The sequence below is a fragment of the Mesoplodon densirostris genome, chromosome 9, assembly GCF_025265405.1.
Source record: "Mesoplodon densirostris isolate mMesDen1 chromosome 9, mMesDen1 primary haplotype, whole genome shotgun sequence".
Lineage (NCBI taxonomy): Eukaryota > Metazoa > Chordata > Mammalia > Artiodactyla > Ziphiidae > Mesoplodon > Mesoplodon densirostris.
In genome coordinates, this window is record NC_082669.1 from 84739508 (window position 1) to 84766705 (window position 27198).

Sequence of the window (27198 nt, forward strand, 5' to 3'; positions counted from 1 at the left end):
AGTCTTCCCTGATGAAGAGTTAATTGGTCTAAATGTTTCATAAACACGATCTTTATGTCTGAGTACAGTGTGTTTTGTTTTATTTTATTTTGTCTTTCAGTCTATGAAGCAGGGGTTTGAACTCAGATAGACCTGTGGTTCCAACTTTAGCTACTCTACTTACTAAGTATTTACTAAGGTGCTTGATTTTAGAAAAGCTTCCACAAAGCTCTACAAATCTTTATGTCTTCATCTGTTGAATGAGGATAATATTCACTTCAAACAGTTGTAAAGATTCAATGCAGTAGTGTATAGGGTGTGCCTTCCCCGGTGCTTGACATAACCTGAGTTTTCTATAAATGGCATTTCCCTTGATCCTTGCCAACTGACCGGGAGATTGTTATCTCCTGAAGAGTTAGTCCATAAATATAGTAGGTATTTCTTTAGCCTGTGGACTGTCCTCCCACAATTCTCATGATTTTTAAGAGCACAACGATTGTAGATCAAACTTTATGGGATATCCGTGAATGCCAGTTAGGTGTGACTACACAGAGCCATTGCTCTGCTGTATGAAAGAACCTCCAACAAAACTTTTTAAAAGCCTTTGAATGATTAAAACGTTCCATCATCAGTGTATTTTTGCCCTTCAAGAAAAATCTAAAACATGGCGGTCAAATTACACTAATCTTTTAACTTTTAATATTAATTCTAGAGTTACAGAAAGTTCCCAAATATCCTACCCAGCTTCTCCTAATATTAACATTTTACATGACGATGGTACTTTATCAATACTGTCAATAGTAAGAAGTTAATATTGATACAGTATATTTACTTAACCAGATAAATTATATGAATTTCACTAGTTTTTCCAATGATATTCTTTTTCTGTTCCAGAATCCCCAATTGCTTTTAGCTATTATGTTTCTTAGTCTTCTCTAATCTGTGACACTTCCACATGACCTTGATACTTTAGAAGAATGCAGGTCAGTTATTTTGTAGAATGCCTCTCAGCCTGGAATTGTATCTTGTTTTCTTCTCATTAAATGAAGCTCAACATATGTGGCAAGAATACTGCAGAAATGATGTGTTTCTCATGATCACTTGATGAGGGTAGTATTGGCTGGGTTTCTCCATTGTAACGTTACAATTTTCCCTGTGTAATTAATAAATATCTTAGGGGGGATGACCTTTAGACTGCTGCTAGAGTATTTTTAGAGTATTTTGTAAAAGTCTGATTAACATGTATTAAAATATAAGACCAGGGCTTCCCTTGTGGCGCAGTGGTTGAGAGTCTGCCTGCCGATGCAGGGGACGCGGGTTCGTGCCCTGGTCCGGGAAGATCCCACATGCCGTGGAGCAGCTGGGCCCGTGAGCTATGTCCGCTGAGCCTGCGCGTCCGGAGCCTGTGCTGCGCAATGGGAGAGGCCACAACAGTGAGAGGCCCGCGTACCACAAAAAAATAATAATAATAAAATAAAATATAAGATGACACAAAGAAAGGACTTGCCTGTCATAGCACAGTTATTTTCATAGGTATCTAATTTTTGCATTGGTAGGATATATTTATACTAAAAATTAATATTAACTTTTTATCGTACAATATCATAGCAGTTTGGATGTTCAGTTTTGAATGTATCAGCATTTTATTCTAAACAGAATTTAGATACATTTAGCATGCTTTTGAGCTTAACTGTGGATGTATAGGTTGCTGATTAGTGGGTAATCTTTAAAAATACTATTTAGTGCTACACAATTACTATTAAAGCCTCAAAGGAGGCAGAATTTATAACTTATGACATGTAATGATAGAATTATTTTAGAGCCTAACATACTCCCCCCAAGTTTTAAAATCTCACAGTTCTAAGGATCGCTGTATGTGTGCACCTGTGTGTGCATGTATAAGTGTGTGTAGGTGTAAGTGTGTTTGTGTAGCAGTTACCAAGATGAATATAGTCAGGAAGTGCCCACATGGTGCCCAAAACTACTGTAACTGCATATTTTATTAAGATATTCAACTCTATTTGTGCCACTCAGATTTTCTACCAGAGCTACATTTTTAAAGATCACAACCTCATATACTTTATTAGTAGACTACTTATAAGTGGGACGGTCCATGTTGAAATACTTATAACAGCAGTTATGTTCACTATGACTGATCCATATATCCTTGGAAGACCTGCTTGCTGTTTTATATGTGGCAAACATTTGTTATGTTTCGTGTCACATTATTGATAAATATGCATCTTTTATTTTATTTATTTATTTTTTTGCGGTATGCGGGCCTCTCACTGTTGTGGCCTCTCCCATTGCGGAGCATAGGCTCTGGACGCGCAGGCTCAGCGGCCATGGCTCATGGGCCCAGCCACTCCGCGGCATGTGGGATCCTCCCAGACCGGGGCACGAACCCGTGTCCCCTGCATCGGCAGGCAGACTCTCAACCACTGCGCCACCAGGGAAGCCCACATCTTTTAAAATATCTCTGTAGCCTACTGCCTATTTCCACTCACTACTATTTTTCTTCAGTCTACCAATGATCGATTTGCTCTCTTGGAATATGAAATAAGTTTTTCTTTTTGTCATTGTTATTGTTATTGCTCTGTCACTTTCCAAACGGATCCAGCTTCTGCAAAGTATGAGAGAGTCCATCATTGTACATTCAGCTCCAATTCCATACTTCTTTGTTCACAAATCAAAAAGAACTGAACGTTTTCAAATATTCAGACATATAAATTCATTCTCTTTTTCATTTGCATTCACATCTACCCTTCTGGATTCCATCTGGAACCCAAACCAAAAGTGTTGAAAGACCACAACAAAGGCTGCTTTCCTTGGAGTTTCTAGCTCACCGGAAGTGGGAAGCATTAGTCATGTCACAGGCCCCACGTAACTAGATTTTCCAGTCCAAATTCTACAAAGCCTGGAGACTCAGATGTATTTCTAAATTGAGAATACAGGGTGCCTTTCAGAATGGACTCCAGCAAGCAGGATCACACTGGCCCCATCCTAGTTAATTTGGAGACCATCTAGATTAAAAAAGAGAAAACTGCATATTATCAGTTCAGGGATTTGGAATGCATGAGAAGTATAAAGAAGTATTCCAAATGTTGATGTCGTATTTATACGACAAATAAATATAAATTTATTTGACTAGAACTAATTCATCTGCTTATAATTTGTTTCAATTTCCTTTGTGAGTTCAATTCATAGGGGACTAAAAATTCTTAGGTAGTATAATGTACAGCCACATTTCAGATGATATTTTTTAAGGAAACAAACACACGCAATGGTGTTATATGGTGGTTCATTACTACTTGGATTCTAATGTGTTTTAAATAAGACTATGAACTCCAAACACAGATAGCAACTCAAGCTGCATATACAATTCTGCTCTGCAACACCAAGTTCCATTGTTTTTTAAAAACAATTAAAATTGAAAACCTATTTGTAAACTCTCACTAAAACAGGATAACATCTAGCATTGAAACACATCAATTTTTAAAGCAATATTGTTAGAGATCTCTTCTGCACGAAGTGCAGAATGACTTGGCTAGCTACTTAGTTTCATTAAAATTGAAAATAAGGCAATTATATAGGTAAACTTTGTTCACTGCAAATATTTTATTAGAACAAACTAAAGTCAAAATGTCCCCTACTCCTCAGTAAAGATGTTTAATGTTGTACTGTCCCTTAAAAGGGCAGCTGCTTAGTAAAAAATTTTATAAGTTTTATAAAAGGGAATAGCATTTAGAGATTTATCTGATAAGAACCTTTAAACAGAAAAAATTTAAAGAAGCTTAGTTCATTGCCACAATCCTAAATTTTGTGTCATTAGAATGAGCCAAGGATTAGAATCATGATTCCAAAATAAATTTACGGATCTCTACTTACTTCCTATCATGGTCTCCAAACACTGCCCCCTTGGAATTTGATTGGCCATGTTTTCACTCAGTTCTAGATTGCTGCATGCTCCTCTTTCTACCTGGAGTATTTACTCAATTCCCTTGTAGTTATGTTTCCTCTAATAAACTGTAAACTCTGTGAACACAGGACAGTATTAAATGACTTTGCAGGCCCATAGCCCTTCATGGACTTCAGAAGGAACCAAACCTGCCAATATCTTGATTTGGACTTCCAGCCTCTAGAACTGTGAAACAATAAATTTCTGTTGTTCAAAGCACCTAGCTTGTGCTACTATGTTACAGCAGCCATAGGAAACTAATATACTTTCAAAGGAACTATCAGTCCTTTTCTGATTTTCTATTTTTTACTTTACGATTTTAAATATTATTTTCTTAAATTTGTATTTTTTTTAAAAAGTATGATTCATACCAATGGTAAAAATTTTCAGAAAAAGTTCATTTTTGCTTCTCCATCTCTGGCCTACCGTCCTTAATTTTCCAAGAAAGCCACTATTCAGCATTTCCTGTGCACCATTCCAGAAGTTATCTGTGCACAGTCAAGCATGTATAATTTCTAGCCCTTTATTTACTAAATAACATCAAGATATATATAATGTCCTGCAACTTGTTTATTGCTGTTAATAATATACCTTATATTTCTATATATATCTTTACTCTGCCTCCTTCTCTTCTAAGAATTACAGAATGTTCCATTATGCAATGTACAACTTATTTAACCAGTTCCCTGTTGATGGACACTTAAGTAGTGTCAAGTTTTCTATTACACGAAGTGCCCTAGTAAATTTCCTTGCAAATGAATTTTTGGAGAATTTACCAAGTATGTCTGTAGGATTAAGTCTTAGCAGTATAATTATATTTGTGAGATATTTCCAAATTGCCTTCTGTAAAGCATATAAATCTCTTTGAATATGAATTTATATGCATTACATTCTTTTTTTAACATCTTTATTGGAGTATTATTGCTTTACAATGTTGTGTTAGTTTCTGCTGTATAACAAAGTGAATCAGCTATACGTATACATACATCCCCATATCCCCTCCCTCTTGTGTCTCCCTCCCACCCTCCCTATCCCATCCTTCTAGGTGGTCACAAAGCATCAAGCTGATCTTCCTGTGTTATGCAGCTGCTTCCCACTAGCTATCTATTTTACATTTGGTAGTGTATATATGTCAATACTACTCTCTCACTTTGTCCCAGCCTACCCTTCCCCCTCCCTGTGTCCTCAAGTCCATTCTCTACGTCTCCGTCTTTATTTCTGTCCTGCCCCGAGGTTCATCAGAACCCTTTTTTTTTTTTTTTTTTAGATTCCATATATATGTGTTAGCATACTGTATTTGTTTTCTCTTTCTGACTTACTTCACTCTGTATGACAGACTCTAGGTCCACCCACTTCACTACAAATAACTCAATTTCATTTCTTTTTATGGCTGAGTAATATTCCATTGTATATATGTGCCACATCTTCTTTATCCATTCATCAAATGATGGACACTTAGGTTGCTTCCATGTCCTGGCTATTGTAAAATAGTGCTGTAAATGAACATTGTGGTACATGTGTCTTTTTGAATTATGGTTTTCTCACGGTATATGCCCAGTAGTGGGATTGCTGGGTCATATGGTAATTCTATTTTTAGTTTTTTAAGGAACCTCCATACTGTTCTCCATAGTGGCTGTATCAATTTACACTCCACCAACAGTGCAAGAGGGTTCTCTTTTCTCCACACCCTCTCCAGTATTTATTGTTTGTAGATTTTTTGATGATGGCCATTCTGACTGGTGTGAGGTGAGACCTCATTGTGGTTTTGATTTGCATTTCTCTAATGATTAGTGGTGCTGAGCATCCGTTCATGTTTTTGTTAGCAATCTGTATATCTTCTTTGGAGAAATGTCTATTTAGGTCTTCTGCCTATTTTTGTATTGGATTGTTTGTTTTTTTGATATGGAGCTGCATGAGCTCCTTGTATATTTTGGAGATTAATCCTTTGTCAGTTGCTTCATTTGCAAATATTTCTCCTATTCTGAGGGTTGTCTTTTCATCTTGTTTATCGTTTTCTTTGCTGTGCAAAAGCTTTTAAGTTTCGTTAGGTCCCATTTGTTTATTTTTGGTTTTATTTCCATTTCTCTAGGAGGTGGGTCAAAAAAGATCTTGCTGTGATTTATGTCATGGAGTGTTCTGCCTATGTTTTCCTCTAAGAATTTTATAGTGTCTGGCCTTACATTTAGGTCTTTAATCCATTTTGAGTTTATTTTTTTGTAAGGTGTTAGGGAGTGTTCTAATTTCATTCTTTAACATGTAGCTGTCCAGTTTTCCCAGCACCACTTATTGAAGAGGCAATCTTTTCTCCACTGTATATTCTTGCCTCCTTTATAAAAAATAAGGTGACCATACGTGCGTGGGTTTATCTCTGGGCTTTCTATCCTGTTCCATTGATCTATATTTCTGTTTTTGTGTCAGTACCATACTATCTTGATTACTGTAGCTTTGTAGTATAGTCTGAAGTCAGGGAGCCTGATTCCTCCAGCTCCGGTTTTCTTTCTCAAGATGGCTTTGGCTTATTCGGGGTCTTTTGTGTTTCCATACAAATTGTAAAATTTTTTGTTCTAGTTCTGTGAAAAATGCCATTGGTAGTTTGATAAGGATTGCCTTGAATCTGTAGATTGCTTTGGGTAGTAGAGTCATTTTCACAATGTTTATTCTTCCAATCCAAGAACATGGTATATGTCTCCATCTGTTTGTATCGTCTTTAATTTCTTTCATCAGTGTCTTATAATTTTCTGCATATGCATTCTTTTCTTCATGAAAAACATTCAGTTTTAGGATCACTGTGGTATGTAAAAGATGATTGCAGATGGGTTATGCTGTAATGATTTATCGCTAATCTATACCTCAGATAATTATTCTGTAAATGGTCATTCTGTGTCTAATACTGTGAATCACACAATAGCTACTATTTTATGGCTGGCTGATTACAATACAAGGAAAGCAGTTGTTAAGTTTAGAGGCAATGTGAAGACAGAAAATTATTCATCCTTTTGAAACAAGATAGTGAAATTAGCTCACCAAGAACTTTGTCTCTTATGGGAAAAGGAACATTCTTGATCTGGAAGAGGACTCTGCCTTTCTGCAGGGAGGCAACCGTGCCAATATTGTCAAGTTTGAGCAGTCACTTCTGGCTTATTAGAAATAGCAGCAGTCCAGGGGAAAGAAATGGGTCCCTCTGGAAAATCTGGGTGCCACAAGGAGTAAATGTATATTTTAAAATTTAGAATGTGGACATTTTTCATTATTTAGTGGAAAAAAGGGAGAACTGTTTGATCTTAAAAGAATGATTCTATGTCACCAAAAAAGTAGGTAAGGTTTAAAGTTACCTACTAGATGAAATAGTCCAATTTGATGTTGCTCTAAAAACATAGCAAAATCACATTAAAAATGAAAATTACTACTAATTCATTTGTGGCCAAATACATCTGTAAAAAACTAAATGGGCTTCCAGAGGAATTGGTAGCAAGAACAGTGGTCATGTATTCATGGGTAGGGCAGAGGGTGAAGCCAAGGGCACCTTAATATCTTTTGTTGGTAACTACAGCATCTCATGAAAAGTTAAGCAAATTTTTTAAATTATGTACTAAACATATATACTCTGCACATGTTTGAACAAGAAAATCCATTAATTATCTCATTGCACTCTGTTGAAAGCTATGACAGTCCATTCAGGAATTTGTGAAGTCTCCAGCAAAGGGATACACTCTAAATGTGGAGATTTCTGGGGTAAATTTTAAGCTTCTCTGCTAAATACTACCTTTTCCATGTATCTACACTCAGGGGCTCCAAGAGATGACATGTAAGGCCAGAAGAGCTATTATTCATTTTGTTGAATATGCCTGAATGTGACTAAATTACTAATCAGGCCAGTGAAGAAAGAATGAGATATGCTAATGAGTTTTTCCCTTTCAAAAATTGTTTAATTTTTTTATTAATGGGGTTTATCACTTTTAAGATCTAAAGGGATTCTCAAAGTTTCATGTGGCCTGACAATAGGTTTCACAAACTCTTAGAGGAAGAGAGAAGTTTGGCTGCATATTATATTTCCATAGTGGTTTGACCAAGTAAGTGTTTGTTTTTCTTCCAATGCAAGAAATGTAGAGGCAGGCAGCCCAAAGTCAGCATTGCAGCAGGTTTACAGCATCATGGGTGTCCTACTTTCTATCTTTCTGCTCATGGTTTCCTCATGGTTACAACATGGCTGCTCCTCCTTCAGGCTCACATCCACATTCCTAGCAGAAATCGGAAACAGAGTGACAAAGAAAACATGGCATCAGGGAAACAAAATTTTTCCAGACATCTGTAGCCAATTTCCACTTATATTTCTTTGGTTGGAATTGTGTCACATGGCCATGTTTAGCTACAAAGGAGACTGGGAAATAGAGTTTTGTTTGTTTGATTTTTTTAATGCTAAACACATTGCTCCTTCCAACAAAACAAAGGTCTTTCTACTAGAAAGGAAGAAGGGAGAATGAATATTGTGTAGGCACCTCACATCATCTGCTGTGGTATATTCTCTCTACCCTTCACCATTTTATATTGAGAAAACTAGATCAAGTGACTTACTCAATAGCACACAGCCAGTTCATGGCAAAGCTGGACTAAAATTCATGAGTGCAAGTATCATAGGGCTGACCTGCTGACAATGGAAGAACAGGTACCCCGTAGGAGCCTCCATCTGAGGTAGAGATAGCACCACGCCGGGGAACAATTCAAACGCGAAGACAAGGCCAAGATTCTAAGCAGCCGGAGCGGTCACCCTGTCTGGCTCCCACTTACATTATACTTTTCTGTGTTCTGCATTATGTTTACTCTATTATAATAGGCTCATATGTGGGATCTTGGGTATTCAGTAAGCGCAAACATTGAACATTTAAAAATATTATTATTCTCTATTGCCAGTCATTTGTTTCAGCACCTTTGAAGTCAGGTCAGAACATGCTTCTATATTATTACAATAAATTTGTTTTAAACTGCACCGAAGAGGATAATTAGAACAAATAAGATGGAGTTCAGTTCAGGATTAAGAAGAAACTTCTGATAATGAGCTAGATTATGTTGCTTGAAGTCAAGTACCTGCATTCTAGCAAGGCACTTGGCAGGTTCTAGGTATTAAATCAATACCTTTCCATTTTAAAGCTGTATCCAGAATTGCTCAGGACCACATCATGGATTATCATTCTTCCTCTGAGTAGGAGTTTGTAGCAGATAACCTTGGAGGTGCATCTCAAGAAAAAAATGTCATGATTTGATTATTAAAATATAGATCGTCAACATAGTTTTTTTAATAATTTTTTTTGCCTAAGATGTCAGATAAACCCTTTTCCCACCTTGTGACCTTTGACATGCAACTCCTTCTTCTTGAAATTCTCATCCCCCCAATTTTTCACATCCTTCAGTTCAGATGTCATTCCTCAGAAAGGCTGCCTGTGGCTAACATATCTGAAATAGCCCACACCCACTCATCAGAGATTGAGTTTGGTTGCCTACAGGATAAGCCATCAGCACACCTAACAATACATCTTTCTAACTGACTGATACAACCAATGACTTGTTCAGCTTCTAAGATACACGCTGGGGCTTTGGCATCTGGGATCTAGACTTTCTGATGCCCTCCAGAAGAGTAATAGGGCACAATCACACACACACACACACACACACACCACAGAGACCCCAAACAATCATCTCTAGACAAACGTTTATCTAAATCCAGACTTTTAGAAATGTTTCAACATTATTTGCATTGTTAATAAATTGAACGCAGCACCTCAGTCTGAAATACCTGAATTTAGATGGCTTTGCCGCATGTTCACAATGTGCTTCATGTGGAATGTATTATTCTGGAACAAAACAAGGTGTTCAGTTTTTTCTTAATTATATGCCTGGGAAACTTCTCCATCTTCGTTCATTTAGATCTATCTTTATACATGTTCTTTATGCATTGCATGAGGGTTTTTCTGGAGGAGACTCTGAAAAGTCTAACTTTGGGGCTATGGAGTCTGTGAATTTTTAATTTTACTATAAACTACCTTCCAAAGTAGCTGAACTAATTTGTACTCCTTATCAGCAGTATATAATGGTAATTATTTCTCCCCACCCTCCCTAACGTTTGATATAAAACATTTTTTTTCAATCTGATAGATACTTAATGCCATTTTTCTGGCAAAAAAGGTCTAGTCTCCACCAAAAACAAATGGATAGATAGATGGATAGATATCACACATACATCAACATATATCATTCATAGATGTTTATTCAGACTAAATCTTCTCACATCATTATAAACTTTGTTATTTTTAACTGCTTTATTATAATGAACATTTTAATACAAATCACAATTCTAATTTTAATCAGTTTCCTAAACTTCAATTTCAGTCATGAATTAAAAAATGAAAATTTGTATACTAAGTCAAAATTTCAAAAAGTCGCACACTACCTCCATTCCTTTTCTTCCTTAATATCCTGGACCTTTTGGTATGAGATCTAGGAATCTGAGTTGATGGTTAGGATGTTTGAAAGTCTGAGGGAAGCTGACCAGAAATTGCTCATTAGAGGCAGAGGTACAGAGCAAACAAGAGGTCAGAACAATTATTTCTCTCCATTACTGAGAATTTATAATATAAAAAGGAGGACAGCTAACTGTAACATTTTACACATTCAACAAATATTTATCATTATCTTCTGTATGCTAGGGACTGGGTGTCTGTGGGAGCAACATAATTATCCATTCTCATGGAGTATTCAGTCTAGTGGAAAAGGCACAAATAACCAGTGCAATTACCAAGTGGTGAAGAGTATGAAGGAAACAAATGATGCCAACAGACAGTAACACATAACTGTGCTACCATTTCAAGAGACCTAAAACACAAAAAGATGCTCTCCATACAAAATTAGGAAGAAAGCATTCCTCAGAGTGATTTTAGCATTTTTACCTGGTCTTAATTGTGGTAGACTGAGAGAACCCGGTGAAAAGAGTGGCAGTGGAAACTGGTGAGGTGGGATAGAGGGAAACAGGACAGGTACAGATGCCAATAGCTTTGTAGGATAAGCTAAGAGAAAATGAGAGTGGGACAAACTGCTAGAGCAGAGGAGAGATTTCAAAGCCAACGAACTGCCGCTCTCCAATGCATATGGCAGACTATGGGAGGCATTGCTTAGTACAGAACATGCCTCCCTAATGAATTTCATTGCAGTGAGCTGTTACCTACTTTTATAAATATGTGAAGGTGTTTTGGATAAAATATATGTATTTGATTCCATTTCTAGCATATCATAGATCCTTAATAAATGTGTGTTGAAATGAAATTCATCTGTTAAATTAACATTCTCCCCAAATATTTCCCATTTCTTTTTTCACATTGAGTCTTTTCCCCTTGATATATTGTCCTCTATTATACTATGTTATATTTTTAATGAGTCAACAACACACAGGTATATTTTTAAAGTAAAATTGGCATTTATTTCTTTAAAAATTGGCAGAGCAGTAACATGAATATCAATGCCAAAATAAAGATTAACTTATCATTAGAATTTATTAATATGAATCCCCTAATGGAAATAGCTATTAATAGCAAAAACAACTATTGATGAATAAAAATCAAGAGACGGGTAAACAAGAATTCCTCCCTTTTATCCAAAAGTTATTTGGCACAAAAAGTCTTGTTTTGTAGATTTTATTACTACAGGTCAGGTTAATTACTATACAGCTAATTTTTATCATTTTAATGCAGGATTGTGGTTTGCTGATTCAACCAGAGGAAACCTGCGGGTTACAGCCTATTTCTTCTGACTACATTGAAGCCATTTCACAGCCGGGACTAAAGACCTGTCCATCTGGGGACACAAAAGGTGAGTATTACACTGGATATCATTTCTACTTTTTAAAATAATCCTTTAATATAGATAAGTAGTAGATGTTTTTTTATTAAACTATTCTTGTACAAAAAAATCAAGGTAATATGATACTTTTTCATTAATATGAACTACAACACATAAAATTAATGTAAATGCATTGTTTTAATATGTGAAATATTTTGATTAATCTAATGCTTTTCTTTTCATCCTCTGCTCTTTGCTTAGTTAATGCATATTCACCTTTAGATTTCAGCCAAAAAGTCACTTGTACTGTAATGCCTTCCTTGAGTCTCTGACTTGTTTTCCTTATTACATATTTTCATAGCACCCAGTGTTTTTCTTCCATGGCAATTTCCTCAATTATTTAAATGATTAAATGTGTAATTGATTGTTTGATGTCAGTCTTCCTGGGCTGTCAGCTGCATGAGGGCAGGGCGTCTGAGTTGTTCACACTCTACCAATTCACCTAACACTATACTTTCCACAGAGTAGGTACAAAATAAGTTGACCTTGTGAACCCAAAGAACTGCAAAGGATACAAGTTCAGATTTAAACCATTTCTTTTAGTTAAAAAAAAAATCTTTGGGAATGGTCACTAACGTCTCCCATATATTGAGCCTGCATAGAGGCAGGAAAATCATGATGTCAAATTCAAATTACAGCGTTCAATCCTGCCTACACCTAGGGCAGACCTGGAATGAGGCACTTTGGTGCCACTGTCTACTTCCCCTGTTTCTTTCCTTCCCCAGCACTATTCTTTCAGTGGAGGCTAGTGGGGTTAAGCCAAAGCTGGAACTAAAAATGCCTCCAAGGCAGTAAGAGGAGGAAAGAGCATCTTCTCTGTGATTCCTGGTTACTACTCTGGCCTCCTGACCCCAAGTCTCCCTCCATCTAAAAAGTCTGAGAAAACACTCAGGAGCTTTTCTACCCTTGCCATGAACTTCACACCACAGCTTGAACAGGAAATGAGTTTCACAAATGGGTGGGACAAATTGCAATTTGGCATGCACGGTTAACAAACGTGGGCATTTCTTGAACATGTGTCCTAAATAATAAATTACAGTCAGTGCATAGGGAGGAATTTACCCATTATGGTGTGTCAGGTGGTATGATTTATGATTCTTGGCTAAATGAGATATATACTCTTATATACAAAGGAGACACCAATGTGTCTAGGTATTTTTTATCAGATAACAATTTATGAGAATCATAAAAACAACTTAAATCTGTTCCTCCTACTGAACCGAGTCAAAAGTTCTTCAACAAAAAGTTGAAGATACATTACTGAGATTCCTCAAGAAGTGGCAGCTTCTTCTGTCTGTTAAACTTGCAGTAACTTATGCCAGGCCCTGTTCTGAAGCCATGCCTGGTCCTTACAGGAGAGGCTGCCATAAAACAGGGGTCTTGGGACTTCCCTGGTGGCACAGTGGTTAAGAGTCTGCCTGCCAATGCAGGGGACACGGGTTCGATCCCTGGCCCAGGAAGATCCCACATGCCGTGGAGTAACTAAGCCCACAAGCCACAACTACTGAGCCCACATGCCACAACTACTGAAGCCTGCATGCCTAGATCCCATGCTCTGCAATAAGAGAAGTCACCGCAATGAGAAGCCTGCGCACTGCAACTAGGAGTCGCCCCCGCTCGCCACAACTAGAAAGCCCGGGTGCAGCAATGAAGATCCAGTGCAGCCCCAAGATAAATAAAATTTAAAAAACAAACAAAAAAACCACAGGGGCCTTCTGGTAACTTGAGTAGTTAGGCCTCTTTAAAAAAAAACACAATATTGACACCCGAGTCAAGTCCATATTCCTTAACCTGACAATAATCTGACCTCTCCTATCTCTCCCAACTTGTCCTAGCCTCTTTTTCTTTTCTTTTTTTTTTTTTTTGCTCTGCATTGGGTCTTCGTTGCTACGCATGGGCTTTCTCTAGTTGCAACGATCAGGGGCTACTCTTTGTTGCGGAACACACGCTCTAGGCGTGCAGGCTTCAGTACTTGCAGAACATGGGCTCAGTAGTTGCAGCATGGAGGCCCTATAGTACAGGCTCAGTAGTTGTAGTGCACAGGCTTAGTTGCTCCACGGCATGTGGGATCTTCCCAGAACAGGGATCGAACCCATGTCCCCTACATTGGCAGGTGGATTCTTTTTTTTTTTTAGCAGATTTAATCAGTTATACATATACATATGTTCCCATATCCCCTCCCTTTTGCGTCTCCCTCCCGCCCTCCCTATCCCACCCCTCCAGGTGGTCACAAAGCACCAAGCTGATCTCCCTGTGCTATGCGGCTGCTTCCCACTAGCTATCTACCTTACATTTGGTAGTGTATATATGTCCATGCCACTCTTTCGCTTTGTCACAGCTTACCCTTCCCCCTCCCCATATCCTCAAGTCCATTCTCTAGTAGATCTGTGTCTTTATTCCTATCATACCCCTATGTTCTTCATGACATTTTTTTTCTTAAATTCCATATATATGTGTCAGCATACAGTATTTGTCTTTCTCTTTTTGACTTACTTCACTCTGTATGACAGACTCTAGGTCCATCCACCTCATTACAAATAGCTCAATTTCGTTTCTTTTTATGGCTGAGTAATATTCCATTGTATATATGTGCCACATCTTCTTTATCCATTCATCAAATGATGGACACTTAGGTTGTTTCCATCTCTGGGCTATTGTAAATAGGGCTGCTATGAACATTTTGGTACATGACTCTTTTTGAATTATGGTTTTCTCAGGGTATATGCCCAGTAGTGGGATTGCTGGGTCATATGGTAGTTTTATTTGTAGTTTTTTAAGGAACCTCCATACCGTTCTCCATAGTGGCTGTACCAATTCACATTCCCACCAGCAGTGCAAGAGTGTTCCCTTTTCTCCACACCCTCTCCAGCATTTATTGTTTCTAGATTTTTTGATGATGGCCATTCTGACTGGTGTGAGATGATATGTCATTGTAGTTTTGATTTGCATTTCTCTAATGAGTAAAGATGTTGAGCATCCTTTCATGTGTTTGTTGGCAGTCTGTATATCTTCTGTGGAGAAATGTCTATTTAGGTCTTCTGCCCATTTTTGGATTGGGTTGTTTGTTTTTTTGTTATTGAGCTGCATGAGCTGCTTATAAACTTTGGAGATTAATCCTTTGTCAGTTGCTTCATTTGTAAATATTTTCTCCCATTCTGAGGGTTGTCTTTTGGTCTTGTTTATGGTTTCCTTTGCTGTGCAAAAGCTTTTAAGTTTCATTAGGTCCCATGTGTTTATTTTTGTCTTTATTTCCATTACTCTAGGAGGTGGGTCAAAAAGGATCTTGCTGTGATTTATGTCATAGAGTGTTCTGCCTATGTTTTCCTCTAAGAGTTTGATAGTGTCTGGCCTTACATTTAGGTCTTTAATCCATTTTGAGCTTATTTTTGTGTATGGTGTTAGGGAGTGATCTAATCTCATAGTTTTACATGTCCCTGTCCAGTTTTCCCAGCACCACTTATTGAAGAGACTGTCCTTTCTCCACTGTACATTCCTGCCTCCTTTATCAAAGATAAGGTGATCATATGTCCGTGGGTTTATCTCTGGGCTTTCTATCCTGTTCCATTGATCTATCTTTCTGTTTTTGTGCCAGTACCACACTGTCTTGATTACTGTAGCTTTGTAGTATAGTCTGAAGTCAGGGAGCCTGATTCCTCCAGCTCCATTTTTCGTTCTCAAGACTGCTTTGGCTATTCGGGGTCTTTTGTGTTTCCATACAAATTGTGAAATTTTTTGTTCTAGTTCTGTGAAAAATGCCAGTGGTAGTTTGATAGGGATTGCATTGAATCTGTAGATTGCTTTGGGTAGTAGAGTCATTTTCACAATGTTGATTCTTCCAATCCAAGAACATGGTACATCTCTCCATTTATTTGTATCATCTTTAATTTCTTTCATCAGTGTCTTATAATTTTCTGCATACAGGTCTTTTGTCTCCTTAGGTAGATTTATTCCTAGATATTTTATTCTTTTTGTTGCAGTGGTAAATGGGAGTGTTTCCTTGATTTCACTTTCAGATTTTTCATCATTAGTATATAGGAATGCCAGAGATTTCTGTGCATTAATTTTGTATCCTGCTACTTTACCAAGTTCATTGATTAGCTCTAGTAGTTTTCTGGTAGCATCTTTAGGATTCTCGATGTATAGTATCATGTCATCTGCAAACAGTGACAGCTTTACTTCTTCTTTTCCGATTTGGATTCCTTTTATTTCCTTTTCTTCTCTGATTGCTGTGGCTAAAACTTCCAAAACTATGTTGAATAAGAGTGGTGAGAGTGGGCAACCTTTTCTTGTTCCTGATCTTAGTGGAAATTGTTTCCGTCTTTCAGGCAGGTGGATTCTTAACCACTGCACCACAACGGAAGCCCTGTCCTAGCCGCTTGACCTCATTTCATGCTGATAATCAGCTGCAGGACTCCAGGCTACTCCCTAGGAAGTCCTTCTTTACTACCCCACCCCCAGAGTTGCTTCTCTTCTATGCACCCAGAATCTCTTGGACATATGTCTACAAATAGCACTCACCTCATTATATTTCAAGTATCTAATTTACATGTTTCTCTCTCTTCCTCTAATCAGTAGTCTTCAAAGTGGAATACTGCAGCCCTGCAAGGGGAGTAAGTGGCACAGAACAATCCACAGGGAAGAAGCCAGTAAAGATGAAAATATATGTACATTTATTTTTATTTAATTATGTTTGTTTTTATGTTTTATGATGGATATGTATATATGTAATATATACATATAGGAGTAGGTGTACATGTAGTACAGGGTAGGTGTATTAATATGTCAAAGGTGCATCAGCAATAAGTTTGTACTGATGGCTGCACGTAGATCACAAGTCTGTCCAGAACAAAGATTGTAACTTATTCATCTTTCAGTGTCTGAGATATGATTTAAGAATAGTTGCTGAACTAAAACCACAATCCAAGCCCTCCTCTCTTTCACAGAAGACTATTAGCAGCAGGGCACAATCAGCTAGAGACAACAGCTCCACCCTTGAGGTCCTAGAGACCTAAACATTCAAGGCAAATGAGTGAGATCAGAGACAGAACTTTGCAAGAATGCACCTTTTTTTTCTTTTTTTTTTTGCTGTCAGAGATGATTTCCTTCCTTGATGGTAGGACTCCCTTCTATAGAAAGAAGTTGTCACATTAGATGACATTGGAAGGGCGTTTATTTTAGGACTCTTTCTTTAGCTTATAAGGCCATAGAATGGCTCCAAAATCTTATTTTCACAGCACATTACAGTTATTTGGCAGAACTGAATCCATTTTTTCTCCTTGAAAAATGTTTTTTTCAATAACACTAGCTAATATAATTTTGAGTGACTTTTTTTACTAAGTTGAATTCTAGCCTTTTGAAAATAATTTAACTATAAGACACAACCTAAGAATAAAATATTTTGCTCAGTAAAGAAAAAATAATTCTTCTAATTTGCAGAAAGAAGAAATTTATATGATCATTGAATGAGAATTATGTTTAAAGAAAATAATTTAGATTGCATTTTATAATATGTAAGCAAAAGCTTTTATCGTATCTTTTTTTGGAAGGAAATATAACAACTTACACTTTAATATTTCTAATATTGAAAATATAGATGTATTTTTTCTTCTTAAGTAAAAACTGCCTTATTTTATAACATTATAGAGTCAGGAATTAGTGCTGTCATTTATATGATTTTACATCTCACCATGGCCCTAAATCACAAAGTCGAACTTCTTTTCTCCATTATATCACCCAATCCAATTCACTTAAATGGCTGAAATCTAACTTGCATTAAATATAAAGCTATAATGATAAATCAAATAACTTCTTCCAAAAGGCAATTTCATTCCTCAGAATGTTATTCCCTAAGACATATGTCATACTTTATTTCAGAACTCACAGCTTTGATTCATTCATTGTTTAAATATATAATACAGAATTTATGTCCTTCTTCTTGGCAATTTTTGTTGAGCTGGAATCATTTAAAATGTCAAGAAAGCCAAGTCCTGCAGACGTTATACAGATGTCTATTTCAAGTAGTATTGCTAACTCACAATAAAAAAGGCATTATTAAGCGATACAAAAATGCAAAGAGTTATGACTATAAATATATAGTAGTATGAACCATTGGAGCTAAGTTTTCATAGACCCAATCAGGCATCTTTTTTTTTATGTGCATGTGATTTTATGCCCACAAACTAATACATATGTGGATCTCTGTGCATGCAACTGGTCACTTGTTTCTTCAGCCTTAGCAGCAAATGGCCAGAGATCTTGGTTTGTGCAAAACTAGCTGTCAATGAGTTTCTGAGTGGGTTGAGGAGACAGTATTTGGGGAGGGGATACACATGCTGTTAGATACTCAAGGATCTGAGGAAAACTGAGCCCTTCAAAGTATTATTAAATAATATCTCATTTGCAGAAACACATTTATGTCCCCAACATACCACCATCTTATGAAAAAGAAAATTAAGAATCTTCTTAAAAACATAGTCTCTGAGTACACGAACCCACTGAATAAATCCAGCTTTTAAAAATAAAAATACATTTATTGCGACAACCTGTTTGTGGTTTTCTTCTATAAGTGCTACCAGAGAGACTGCTGAGCCATATTGCATTTTCAACTGATGATTATGAGCTGACCTAACCTAACGTGATAAAAGGATCAGCACACTGGAGACTCTGAGACCTCGATTCTGGTCCAGCCCTGTTTTTGGCATGATCCCACTTCTGTCATTTAACATCTTGGGCCTCAGTTATCCTCACTATAAAAGAAGAGGATGGAAAAGAGGAGATCCCAGACCCCTTCCAACTGTATCCACAACCCACAAACTCTCTATGAAAAAATAAGGCTCTTTCAGAAGGAGGTTTTCTCGAGGAATTCATCGACGAAGGATAAACTTAAAGGCCGTGTCTAAATCAAATAGTATTAGGAGCCAAACAAAGATGTGAAAGATGTGGATTATTGGTTACAAACCGTGTATGCCAGGGCAAAATTAGAATTAGAAAACAAGATATATTCTGAATGAAAACCGCAGGAGAATTATAAAAGAGAATTGGATGGAGAAACAAACACTTCTGAGAACAGTCTTCATTTTGCCATTCAAACCTCAGCACCACTCCCAGATGTTCAGTGTTGTTATCTTTAAGTATGACTGCTATTCTCTCCATCTACAAACTTGGAAACACCTTTCACCGAGCAGACCTTCCTTTTCTCTCCAATATATACAGTCTGTCGTGGAGAGTAGTCACTTCCTCAGTCTCATTCCTGTCAGGTCTGTCTACACTTAAAATCATCCATTCCACCTCTCCAAATCTTATCTATTCACAAATCCCTCTTCACATTTTATCTGCTCCACGGAACCTGCCAGACAACTCTGACCCCCATGGTGCTGTCTTTATTCTGAACTGCCATGGCTTGCTTAGGGTGAAGTTGGGTGGGCACGGTAAAATATATTCATCAATTTCTAGTCTAAAGGCACTGTGGCCGATGCTCTACATATTTTTCTTAAAGAGAAGTAAATGTAATCATGAAAAGATTAAGTAATTTCTCCAAGGTAAACAGTGGTTCTCAACCTTGACTGCATATTGGAATCACTTGAAAAGCATTAAAAAAAATACTGATACCTGAGTTCCATATCCAGTGGTTCTGAGGTAATCAATCAGTCTAGGGTATGACCTGGGCATGAGGATTTTAAAAACCTTTCCAGGTGACTTTAATGTACTGAGTTGAGGTCCACAGCTACCTGGAAGGAGAGCCCAGGTGTGTGTGTCTCCAAAGCCCAGGCTCTTTGAGTACCACACTGATATTTTTCCTTAATTATGAATTACCTATTATTAAGCTTTTTACATGTATAAATTGTACCCTTCTCACCTGATTATAATTTTTGAGGTTTCACATTATAATCAACAGCATGGACTCTGAAGCTGACTCTTCAGCTCCAGTCATGGGTCTACCACCTCCTAGCTGGAATATATTGGACAAGTAACTTAACCTTTCTGAGTCCCAGTTAAGTCATTAGCACAATGGGGGTGATAATAGGGTGGCTCTGAGTTTAAATAAGTTAATATATTAAAGTGCTCAGAACATCCCTGACATCTGAGAGGTGCTATAACAATGTTAACTATTTCTTTCTTAGTTATTACCTTATTTTAACAACAAGAGTGCCTAATACCTAACAGGGTACATACTTCAACACTGTATTGAATGAAAATCCTCCTAGATGGAGAGTGATAGGTATGTAGAGAAATGGAAGGTCATTCACCAGACCTGAAATTGTGGACATAGTATATTTAATGGGTAGATATTGAATAAGGAAGTTTTCTGGAATTCACGTTAAGTTTAAAAATCAAAGCAAAGAAAAAATTGTATGGTAAGAGGGATAAACAAGTCCGCATGACTTTTGGACTGTCCAGTAGCTCTGCTCTCTGCTCCTGTTGGCACAGTCCTCCACTCAAGCAATTCTGCTGTGTGTATTCTTCTCTTCCTTGGAAGTCATACTCTTCTTGTCTCCTTTCCTTTCTATTTCCTTCTGTTTCTCCCAGTTTCTCTTCATATACCCATGCTTTTTTTTTTTTAATTGGAGTATAGTTGCTTTACAATGTTGTGTTAGTTTCTGCTGTACAACGAAGTGAATCAGCTATACGTATATATATATATATCCCCTCCCTCTTGGACCTCCTCCACACACCCCATCCCCCCCATCTAGGTCACCACAGAGCACCGAGCTGAGCTCCCTGTGCTATACAGCAGGTTCCCACTAGCTATCTATGTTACACATAGTAGTGTATTTATGTCCATCCCAATCTCCCAATTCATCCCACCCCCACCTCCCCCCACCATGTCCACAGGTCCATTCTCTAAGAAGTCTGCATTTCTATTCCTGCCCTGCAAATAGGTTCATCTGTACCATTTTTCTAGATTCCACATATATGCGTTAATCTACGATATTTGTTTTTCTCTTTCTGACTTACTTCACTAGGTATGACAGACTCTAGGTCCATCCATGTCTCTATGAATGATCCAATTTCATTCATTTTTATGGCTGTTCTGTGATCAACCAGTAAGAGCTATAAACTAGATCTCTCTGCATTTTGTTATTTGTAACTATTTCCACACACACAAACCCTCACATACACACTTCTGACATCCCCGAGTCATGAAATGTAAAATGAAGCCTATTCATCCCCTGAAAGTAGAAATTCTTCCTGCTAAAATTAGTGTCACAGCAGATACCTTTGTTAGCAGAACCATAAATCAAAGCCAGAGTGGATAAACTTGTTAAAAACTTTCCTTTATAATTCAAAAACTATCTGGGAATATTTAGCTCCTCAATATATTTTTTTAAACAAAGGTTTTTATTTTCTTTCTTTCTTTATTTGGCTGCGTTGGGTCTTCGTTGCTGCGTGTGGCGAGCGGGGGCTACTCTTCCTTGCGGTGCGCGGGCTTCTCATTGCGGTGGCTTCTCTTGTTGTGGAGCACGGGTTCTAGGCGCTCAGGCTTCAGTAGTTGTGGCACGTGGGCTCAGTAGTTGTGGATTGTGAGCTCTAGAGTGCAGGGTCAGTAGTTGTGGCACACGGGCTTAGTTGCTCTGCAGCATATGGGATCTTCCTGGACCAGGGCTCAAACCCGTGTCCCCTGCGTTGGCAGGTGGATTCTTAACCACTGCACCACCAGGGAAGTCCCATAGCTCCTCAATATTTTGAAGAGAAATATGAAGCAGTAACATAAGCAAGACCTTTTGGGTAGAGCAGATGATTGTTGAAGACATCAAGGTATTCTCCACAAAGGGCACAAATAACTGCTCCATGTTTAACATGCTGGTTCACACTCCATTCCTGAAAAGATGAACAAGGAAAAAACAAAAATCAAAAGTCATTTCATGACATTTTTCTAATAAATTATTAATGTGTCCACTCACACTAGAAGCTGCAGTGTTTTGAATGCATGTTACTTTATCAATAAAACAAGAAAGATCTTAAATGCAGCTTTTTGAGAATATTCATTTATCTTATAAACATTTACTAAAGCTTGTGCCCTACTTTGTGCCTGAAATCAGCTGCTAACAAAGGTGAATATGATGTGCTAACTGTGCTGGGTCCTTTAAATACATTATCCTATTAAATCCTCATACCAATCATGTGAGGAGAACAGTACACACCTCATCTAACAGATGAAAAAATTAAGGTGACAGAGCTAGAAGGAGGTGAAGAGATTCACAGCAAAAAGGCCACCAATCAAATTAAGGAGCAATTGCTATTCTTCAAAACAATAAATTATCAGAATATTAAAGTAATTGTCTTATCGTATCTTGAATCTCTGGAGAGCAGAGAATGTAACTATTATTGGATTGGTAACCTAAGCATGTGTTAGGCTAGGAAATATGTGTGGCCAACTACCTCAGTAACACTGGCTCCCTATATACTTTGGTCCTATTAAGTGCCCCGTGTACTGTTTGAAAATAAATAATAATTGAGTAGTACCCAATCACTTTAATTTTTTTTTAAGTATGTGTTTTTATGGAACAGAATTCATACTTGACTTCAGCATGAACTGTGTTATTTCAAAACATTACTACTTTGGGGCTTCCCTGGTGGCACAGTGGTTGAGAGTCTGCCTGCCGATGCAGGGGACGCTGGTTCGTGCCCCGGTCTGGGAAGATCGCACATGCCACAGAGCAGCTGGGCCCGTGAGCCATGGCCGCTGAGCCTGAGCGTCCAGAGCCTGTGCTCCACAACGGGAGAGGCCACAACAGTGAGAGGCCCGCGTACCGCAAAAAAAAAACAAAAAAAAACATTACTACTTGAGATTCTGTTTGGTCGGCAGGAGGCCATGCACTGCTCCACTGGGTTTATGTACGAGTGGTCTCCTCACTGTGATTTCTGTAATGGTGTGCCATCGCTGAATTCTAGACTTACTTGCAAACTATAATTTCACCCATAGAAACTGAACCAAGGAAGTTTTACTGTCTCTTCCAGGCCAGTGGATCGTGCCTTGCCTTAGCTGTTCAGACAACAGGACCTGTGACTGGAGAGAAATCACTTGGCAGCCTCACAACTGTCACTATGGTGTCCTAACTAAGCCTCAACTCCAGCAGTGCCTGGGAGGAAGGAAGGTAGGCTCTGGATCAGTGGGGGAGACCTTTCATTTACACCACCCACGGCACCAAAACTGTACCTATTAGATCAATTCCTTCTCCCTCACTCTGCAGAGGACAGCTAACTGAATGCAGTTTGGCTTTTTGAATGAATGCATTATCATAGAAGAGCCTTAACAATTTTTGCTCACAATGCTCAGTTATTTCCAAATAAGTCTACTTGACAGATTGAGGCTCTTAAAATCATGTCCTGTGCTGACCTAGTTCCATGCTGGTTTTCTCAGCCCATGGGCTGGCCATGTCAACTGACAGTTGGCGATTCAGAGCATCTGGCCTTGTCAACTGCAGTTCTCGCAAGGCACTGCAGTTAAAACAGCCATCTGTGGCTTGCACAGGCGGTGGAATGTTCCTTCATGTAAGACTTCTGCTCCAGCTTACCCCGTGCATAGCATGGTTTTTACACACTAACCTTCCTGATCTTCTCTCACGTTCCCGGGCAGGTCTCGCATGGACCTCGCTAGGCTGCTTTTCCCTTAGTGTGGCTTCTAAGCTGATCTCTTGGACATGCAGTGTCTCCTTGCTAGGCGTGCTCTGACTAGGTAGATTCTGGCAGAGCTCTCGGACGTGCGAACTGGGCACATAGACTGAGATGCTTGGTTAACATGAAGTAAGTAATCCTTCTGCAGACTTTCAAAGTACCTTTTATAAGATGGACATTTCCTTACAAACTGTTTGCAAGCTCTCGAGCATGGGCAAGACTACTTCAAAAACTGATTTTTTTAAGAAGCTCTATGATTCATAAAGTGCAGTGGAGTAAATATATGTCAATATTTCAGATTAGGCCTATGTTCAGATTTTCTACCAGCAAATGGTTTAAAGAAGAATGACAGGTGGGATAAGCAAGGCAGGGGAATGGACCTCTTCTTCATGGAGATTCTAATATAAATGCCCCAAAGTTTGTGACTGAGAGGGTGTCTAAAGATAAAGCAGCAATATTAGTTAGTTTCAAAAAAAAAGGGAAGGGAAGAAAAGAAATGTCAGAAACTTCTGTTGCTATATTATTAAGTGAGCATTGATTCTGTGCAAAGAACCGTGCTACTGACTTGTTCACACCTTAAATCCTATCAGACTTTGAGCTTTAGGAGGGCAGCCAGTGTGTTTGATTCACTACCATAATCTCCTTGCTTGGCACAGCGTTTGTAACATAATAGTCACTTAATAAATATTTGTTGAGTAAATGAATAAGTTAAAATTTTATTTATTCCTATTCACAAGTCTGTAAGGTCGATATTTTTAGATCCGTTTTCTACTTAAGAATATTAAAGTTCAGAGAGATTGAGTAATTCACCTGTGATCACACATGTATGTAAGTGGCCACTACTCAGGCACTTTGAACCACCAATTTGGACAACCCAACCTCCATATCCTAGAAATGTAGGACTGGAAACAATGAAAATAGTCATTGTCATAAGTCAGACTTCTCCAGACTTTCAGAATCTCGTTCTGACCTCAGGAAGATTCCGAGATGTCACCGTCTATTAACCTGAAAGTCAGTAGATGTTAAAGTTCATCACTAAAGTCCATGGCTTTGGACAGGACACATTGTTTCTCAGGCTCCTTTTCTTCATCTGTAAAATAAGAATAAGTCTATATGATCTAATCCCCTGCTGTAGATTAATCAACTTTGTAGAAAGCTAAATGCCTTCCCTGTCAGTCTTAAAATACCATAGCCTGAGTGACTTAAACAGATATTTATTTCTCAACAGTTCTGGAGGCTGAGAAGTCCATGATCAGGGTGCCAGCACAGTTGGGTTCTGGTGAGAGGCCACTTCCTGGCTTCTCTTGGCTGCCTTTTTGCTGTGTCCTCATAAGGTAGAGAGACAGAGACAGAGAGACCTCTAATGTCTTCCTCTTCTTATAAAGACACTAATCCCATTATGGGGCCAACACCCTCATGACCTCATCTAGACCTGATTACCTTCTAAAGCTCCACCTCCTAATACCATCACATGGTGGGCGGGTGTGGAGGGGGAAATTAGGGTTTCAACATGTGAATTTCGGGAGGACACAAACACGAAGTCCACAATACTGTTTGTTCATTTCAATTATTAGCAACTCTACAAAGTAATGATAAGAAAAGGGAAGATCTCTTCTTCCTATGCGTTAGAAAGAGATGTTATAAAGTCTGAAAATAAAGGCGTGTGTCCAGATCAGGCGATCCCCGCAGAGACCAACCAGCTGGCTGCTAGGAAGTGAGGGCTTGTCTTAGTGATTCTTTGCGTCCAGAAGCGTCCTTCAGACTTGCAAGCTCAGAAACTCAAATTTGCCAGCATACTGGCAGTGGTCCTACAGAGTCTGCTGTGTTTACCAGGATGCCAATTTACTTTATACCCAGCAGGGAAGCACTGTACATTTTTAGCAGAGCAGCGGCACAACCAGAATTAGAAAAACCATCCTGCAATAGTATGGAGACTGCCTACGGCAGGAAGAAATGAGCATGGTGCTGTGGGGGCAGAGACTGTTTAATGGAAAAATTCTATCACACCACACTCAGGAAGCCACGAAAGTCAAGAATACGTATAGAATAATCTCATCAATGCAAAACCTAATGCAGACATGCTTACACACACGGAATATTTCTGGAAGTAACAAGCCCTTAAGAATGATTACATAAGTTAGACTTCCCCGGTGGCACAGTGGTTAAGAATCCGCCTGCCAATGCAGGGGACACAGGTTCAATCCCTAGTCCGGGAAGACCCCACATGCCGTGGAACAACTAAGCCCGTGCGCCACAACTGCTGAGCCTGCGCTCCAGAGCCCATGAGCCACAACTACTGAGCCCGTGCGCCTAGAGCCCATACTCCACAACAAGAGAAGCCACCACAGTGAGAAGCCCGTGCACCGCAATGAAGAGTAGCCTGCTCGGGGCTTCTCTGGTGACGCAGTGGTTGAGAGTCCGCCTGCCGATGCAAGGGACGTGGGTTCGTGCCCCGGTCCAGGAGGATCCCACATGCTGCGGAGCGGCTGGGCCGTGAGCCATGGCCGTTGAGCCTGCGCATCCAGAGCCTGTGCTCCGCAACGGGAGAGGCCACAACAGTGAGAGGCCCGCCTACCCGCAAAAAGAAAAAAAAAAGAGTAGCCCTCGCTCGCCACAACTAGAGAAAGCCTAAGGGCAGCAATGAAGACCCAAGACAGCCAAAATTAATTAATTAATTTTTTTTAAAAAAAGGGTGATTACATAAGTGGAGGGGAGTAGGGGAGGAGTGGGATGGTGACAGGATTGGCCATATATTCTGCCAGGCCCAGGGCAAAACGGAAGTGTGGGACCCTGTGTTCAATAATTATTAAGAATTTTGAGAAGGCAAAAGCAGAGCAATAAACCAAGCACAGGATCCTTTTACACACAGACCCTGTGTGAATGCCAAGGTCATATGGCCGTGAAGCCAATTCAGGTAGTAAATTATGGTTGGCAAAGTGTGAAGAAGTCTTTTTAAATACAGGTTTCCCCCGCTATCCAAAAGTAGAGCACTTCTATGAAGGCTTTCATAAATCGAAATGGAAGACAGTGAAGAGTATCCCTGATTTTCAGAAAGTTCAATTGACAACACTTTGCTTTTCTGAAAGACCTATATTAGTACCTATTTTTGCTAACCAAAAGAAATCCGAAGAGGATTTTCACTTTTAGGAAAAATGCCTGTCTTAATGTAGGTCTTTCAAAAAAGTGAAGTGGCATAAATTGAACTTTCGGAAAGCAGGGGATACATGTATGTGTGTTACCTTTATGTTTACAATGTGTGAGCACCTTTTTAAATCCAAAAATCTATATTTTGAAAAGTTGTATAAATCAAAACTTGGGCAGAGACCGTGGAAATACAAAGAAGGGAAAAACTGAGAAAGATATTTTATATTCCGAATCACAGGACTTGGTAATGCGCAGACAGGCTTATACCCTCATGTACCACACAGCACAGAGATAATTGTGTAAACATTCATGATTACAACTATGAAATTGCACTTATTTTAAGAAAGCTTCACTTATGAATAGGAGTTGGTTAGCAGAAGGTTTTCCCTATACATCTATTTCTCATTCTCCTGGAGAAAAATATAAACATACAAAGTGATCGTGAAACTCTTATATTTCATTACTGAGGCAAGGGAGTTCTCATCCTACCCAGAACTTTTTATAATCACCATTCTATTTCAAAGACAAATACATGTTAAAGCCTATCAGTTACAAAAATTGGGAAACAAGTAACACAAATATTTTGTTTTATAAACACCTGACTCTTTTGGGGAGTG

General features: G+C 38.6%; 1 protein-coding gene across 3 annotated transcripts in view; it reads left to right on the forward strand.

Annotated features, from left to right (window-relative positions):
* CPED1 (cadherin like and PC-esterase domain containing 1) overlaps nt 1-27198 on the forward strand; it is a 304458-nt gene that overhangs the window by 242337 nt on the left and 34923 nt on the right. For all 3 annotated transcript variants that reach the window (XM_060108389.1, XM_060108390.1, XM_060108391.1), the window contains exons 16-17: nt 11674-11791; nt 22781-22917. In XM_060108389.1, coding sequence (XP_059964372.1) covers nt 11674-11791; nt 22781-22917 — 255 coding nt within the window. The remainder of the gene's footprint in view (nt 1-11673; nt 11792-22780; nt 22918-27198) is intronic.